General features: G+C 39.5%; 1 protein-coding gene across 1 annotated transcript in view; it reads left to right on the top strand.

Moving 5' to 3' along the window:
* The window catches only part of LOC107703680 (adhesion G-protein coupled receptor G2-like), an 11,256-nt gene that overhangs the window by 2,808 nt on the left and 3,443 nt on the right, over nucleotides 1-5,005 (top strand). The window contains exons 3-7 of the mRNA XM_016506404.1: nucleotides 3,684-3,806; nucleotides 3,883-3,919; nucleotides 4,023-4,120; nucleotides 4,344-4,465; nucleotides 4,664-4,929. Coding sequence (XP_016361890.1) covers nucleotides 3,684-3,806; nucleotides 3,883-3,919; nucleotides 4,023-4,120; nucleotides 4,344-4,465; nucleotides 4,664-4,929 — 646 coding nt within the window. The remainder of the gene's footprint in view (nucleotides 1-3,683; nucleotides 3,807-3,882; nucleotides 3,920-4,022; nucleotides 4,121-4,343; nucleotides 4,466-4,663; nucleotides 4,930-5,005) is intronic.

Genomic DNA, 5,005 nt, shown 5'->3' with positions numbered 1-5,005 from the left:
ATGTAGTGTATATGGAGAAGAGGAGGGGTCCAAGAACTGATCCCTGAGGAACCCCAGTGACCAGTTGATGTGCTTTGGATACCTCCCCTCCCCAGGCCACCTTAAAAGACCTACCAGTGAGATAGGATTCAAACCAGCGAAGTGAAATCCCTGTGATACCCAGTGATGAGGGCAGACAGGAGGATCGGATGATTGACTGTGTCAAAAGCAGCAGATAGATCCAGCAGAATTAGAACTGATGATTTGGAATCAGCTTTTGCAATCCGCAAGGCTTCCGTGACTGACAGAAGCGCAGTCTCAGTTGAATGGCCACTCCTGAAACCTGACTGGTTAGGATCCAGTTTGTTGTTCTGTGAAAGAAACAATAATATCTGGTTGAAAACAACTCTTTCGAGGGTTTTCGCTATGAATGGAAGGAGAGAGACCGGTCTGTAGCTATCTGTAAGTGAAGTGTTTAATGTAGGTTTTTTGAGCAGTGGGGTTATCCGAGCCTGCTTGAATGCAGTGGGGAAGGTGCCTGTGAGGAGAGATGTATTGATGATGTGTGTCAGTGCTGGTAAAAGTGTAGGAGAGATTGCTTGGAGGAGGTGTGAGGGGATTGGGTCTAGAGGGCATGTTGTAGGATGGCTGGAGAGGAGATGTTTCGATACTTCTGCCTCAGTGAGGGGACAGAAGGAAAAGATGGGAGGTTTACCCAGTGATGTTGTGTATATGGAGAAGAGGAGGGGTCCAAGAACTGATCCCTGAGGAACCCCAGTGACAAGTTGATGTGCTTTGGATACCTCCCCTCCCCAAGCCACCCTGAAAGACCTACCAGTGAGATAGGATTCAAACCAGCGAAGTGGAATCCCTGTGATGCCCATTGAAGAGAGGGCAGACAGGAGGATCTGATGATTGACAGTGTCAAAAGCAGCAGAAAGATCCAGCAGAATAAGAACTGATGATTTGGAATCAGCTTTTGCAATCCGCAAGGCTTCCGTGACTGACAGTAGCGCAGTCTCAGTTGAATGGCCACTCCTGAAGCCTGACTGGCTAGCGTCCAGTTTGTTTTTCTGTGAAAGAAACAACGATACCTGGTTGAAAACAACTCGTTCGAGGGTTTTCGCTATGAAGAGAGGGCAGACAGGAGGATCTGATGATTGACAGTGTCAAAAGCAGCAGAAAGATCCAGCAGAATAAGAACTGATGATTTGGAATCAGCTTTTGCAATCCGCAAGGCTTCTGTGACTGACAGTAGCGCAGTCTCAGTTGAATGGCCACTCCTGAAACCTGACTGGTTAGGATCCAGTTTGTTGTTCTGTGAAAGAAACAATGATACCTGGTTGAAAATAACTCGTTCAAGAGTTTTCGCTATGAACGGAAGGAGAGAGACATGTCTGTAGCTATCTGTAAGTGAAGTGTTTAATGTAGGTTTTTTGAGCAGTGGGGTTACCCGAGCCTGCTTGAATGCAGTGGGGAAGGTGCCTGTGAGGAGAGATATATTGATGATGTGTGTGAGTGCTGGTAAAAGTGTAGGAGAGATTGCTTGGAGAAGCTGTGAGGGGATTGGGTCTAGACGGCATGTTGTAGGATGGCTGGAGAGGAGAAGTTTTGATACTTCTGCCTCAGTGAGGGGACAGAAGGAGAAGATGGGAGTTTTAGCAGTGGGTGTGGTTGGTCTGAGGTTCTGTGTGTGTGGAGCTGAGAACTGACTACTGATTGTTCTTGTTTTGTCTGTGAAGAATGTGGCGAAATCATCAGCTGTTATAGAAGTGGTGGGAGGTGGTGGAGGGGGACAGAGGAGAGAATTGAATGTTTTGAACGTGTGTCTGGAGCGCTGTTGATCTTGTTGTGGATCTTAAGTACATTTTAAATATCCACTATTGTATTTAAATTTTGAAATGCAGAATTCACTAAGCATAATCGTCAAATGTATTTTGGTGGCATTACAATTGCAATTCAATTACACTGTAAGAGTGTTGAACATACATTAATATTATACTTATAACAAACTGTCATACTATCCTTTACTTTTAGTACAAAAGGTCATACTATCCTTTACTTTTAGTGACTTTAAAACACATTGCAATGGCATTCTAAGTAAATTTGAAGCGTGGTAATGGCACTATTAGTGTGTGATTTATAATCAATGTTGGAAACAGTTGTGCTGCCTCATATTTTTTGGGGCCTGTGATACTTTCCTCAGGATTCTTTGATAAATAAAAAGTTAAAAAAGAAAACAATATACACTACTATTATAAAGTTTGGAGTCAGTAATTTTTTTTTTTAAAGAAATTACTACTTTTATTCAGCAAGGATCTGTTAAATGGGAAAAAAGTGATATTTAAAGACTTCATCAAAGAATCAAAGAAAAAAAGTATCACAGTTTCCAAAATATATTAAGCATATTAGAATGATTTCTGAAGGATCATGTGACACTGATCATCAAAGAATCCTGAAAAAAAACTTTCACAGGTTCCAAAACAAATTAAGCAGCACAACAGTTTCATCACTGATAATAAATCAGCATATTAGAATGATTTCTGAATGATCGTGTGACTCTGAAGACTGGAGTAATGGCTGATGAAAATTCAGCGCTGCATCACAGAAATAAATTATATTTTAAAGTATATTAAAATAGGAATCCAATATTAGAAATTGCAATAATATTTCACAATATTACTGTTGTTTCTGTATTTTTGATCAAATTAATACAGCCTTGATGAGCAGAAGAGACTCCAGTAAAAACATTAAAAATTGTATTGATCTCAAACTTTTGAAGGGCAGTGTATATTCGTATTTCTGCCACAATACAATGGTGCAGTTCGCATTACTATAGTAAATCCGCGTAAAAGCATTCTAAGGGGCCATTCACACAAAACACATTTTTCCATTCCAATGCACTACTTCTCCATTGTTTTTATGGAAATGCACTAGACGGACATGTATGACTGTTGGACTCATGTCTTGTATCTTTTGCAGTGTCTCGCATATTGAGTGTCACGTTAAGACACCATGTCAAATTAAAGGAATTTCAACTTTTACACGCAGCTCCTCTCATCAACGTCAGTTCCAAAACAGTGGACCAATCAGAAGACCCCAGAGGCGGGGCAAGCATTGCAAGCTTTTGTTTACAGTTGTTTACTATTTTATTTGATGACAAGCACTGATAGTGGCTGTGCCCAGATACCCCGAATTATACAACTCTTCTTAAAGCGATTATCACAGTCTGATTCTTAAATAAGAGCCTTGAGAGAAATATCTCTCACTGACTATATGCATAACGTCTCAAAAGTGCATCTCACGATCCTTGCTTTCTGTGCTGCATTTTTAAATAACATAAAAAAATATTCCTCAGCACTGCGTCTAGCGTTTTTAGCATTCTGTGTGAACGCCCCCAAAACGGGAATGTTCATGGCACAGTATTTCTCGTGTTTTGTTTGTCTCTGTTTTGTTCCGCTTCTGGTGCATAAACATTACATTGAACATTTATCAAACGTGTTGTTGATTTATCCAGGGCAAAATACATTGTGGTAATTAGTGTTATTGTTTTATCGCCCTACACTACTTCTATGATTTTTAACTTTTAAGTCTTGTATGGAAAGACTCTTTAAAGTTTCTAGTTTTGGACAAATGTTTCTGATCAATTATATTCACGCATACTTATATATGATTTATGATTGTTCTCTTGGTTTCTGATTTAGAATGAAACCAATATTCACACTGTTTTGAACAATGAAGTTTATGGAATAACTATGAGGGCAAAAATCTCCAACCTTACCGACAACATTGACATGTCCTTTACACATAACGATAAGGTAATGAAGGTTTTGTTGCAGAACTTATTTTGTTATAATCACCGGACAATGTGAAAGCAAAATGAAAATAAACGTGTTCTTTCAGAACGGTAATGTGTCCTGCGTTTCTTGGGATGGCAAAGGTAAATACATTTATGACTCTACTGATTTCAATCAACAAATCCAGTTCATTCAGGGTTGTTGTTTTTATGATCAATTTCATTCGTTGCTCTCTTTTCTTTGAAGGAGAACTTAATTGGACGACGTTCGGCTGTAAGACAGAAATCAACAACAACACTATAAAGTGCTCCTGCTCACATCTGACATTCTTTGCAGTGCTGATGGTGAGAAGCTTCTCAGAGAAGAAGAACTAACGCTTTCATAACTCATGTTTCAATTAAGGATTCCACTAATCAATACCATTCTTTTAGTCCCTGCTACATGCTAGTAAACTAGTAAAAGATTGAAAAATTATAAGCATTTAAAATTTGCTAACAAGATCTGATTCTTGCTAACAAACAACAAATTCAGCTGGTCTGTTTCATTCTGTTTTCTCTGATCTTTCAGTTTTTGCCAGATGCAAATGTCACAGCACCACATCTGGAATCACTGACTTTAATCTCTTCTATCGGCTGCGGCATCTCCATGTTTTTTATGGCCATCGCTTTATTCATGCATTTCCTGCTACGGTAGAGTATCTTAAAGTATATTATATAGTTAGTGCTGTTTAGTAATCAGTAATCACTAATAATACACTAAGAAACAATTTTAACTTGCTAGTAAATTTCACATATAATTTCAAAGCAAACATTAAATTAAACTCGAAATCAAACCTCTAAAGTATTAAAGTTCAGGTTACAAGAACAGTTGTTTTTGTGTTTTCATAGGAAAGCCAAATCAAATCAGGCCACGAAGATCTTGATGAACATGTTTGTGGCTTTGTGTCTACTGAATGCCTCATTTTTGTCAAACGAGAGCGTCGCTAACACACAAGACAACACTGCGTGCGTCTTCATAGCGCTGCTCCTGCATTACTCCATGCTGGCCTCATTCACCTGGTTCTTCATTCAAGCTCTTCATATGTACTTATGGCTCATCAGACAGAACGTCACCATCACAAACTACATGAGGAAGATCACCGTGTTGGGCTGGGGTGAGTTAGAGCAGTGGTTCCCAACCCTGGTCCTGGAGGCACCCCAACACTGCATGTTTTGCATGTCTCCTTAATC

Source organism: Sinocyclocheilus anshuiensis, unplaced genomic scaffold (assembly GCF_001515605.1).
Source record: "Sinocyclocheilus anshuiensis isolate Anshui unplaced genomic scaffold, SAMN03320099.WGS_v1.1 scaffold1415, whole genome shotgun sequence".
NCBI lineage: Eukaryota > Metazoa > Chordata > Actinopteri > Cypriniformes > Cyprinidae > Sinocyclocheilus > Sinocyclocheilus anshuiensis.
This window is presented reverse-complemented; position numbering and strand designations above follow the sequence as displayed.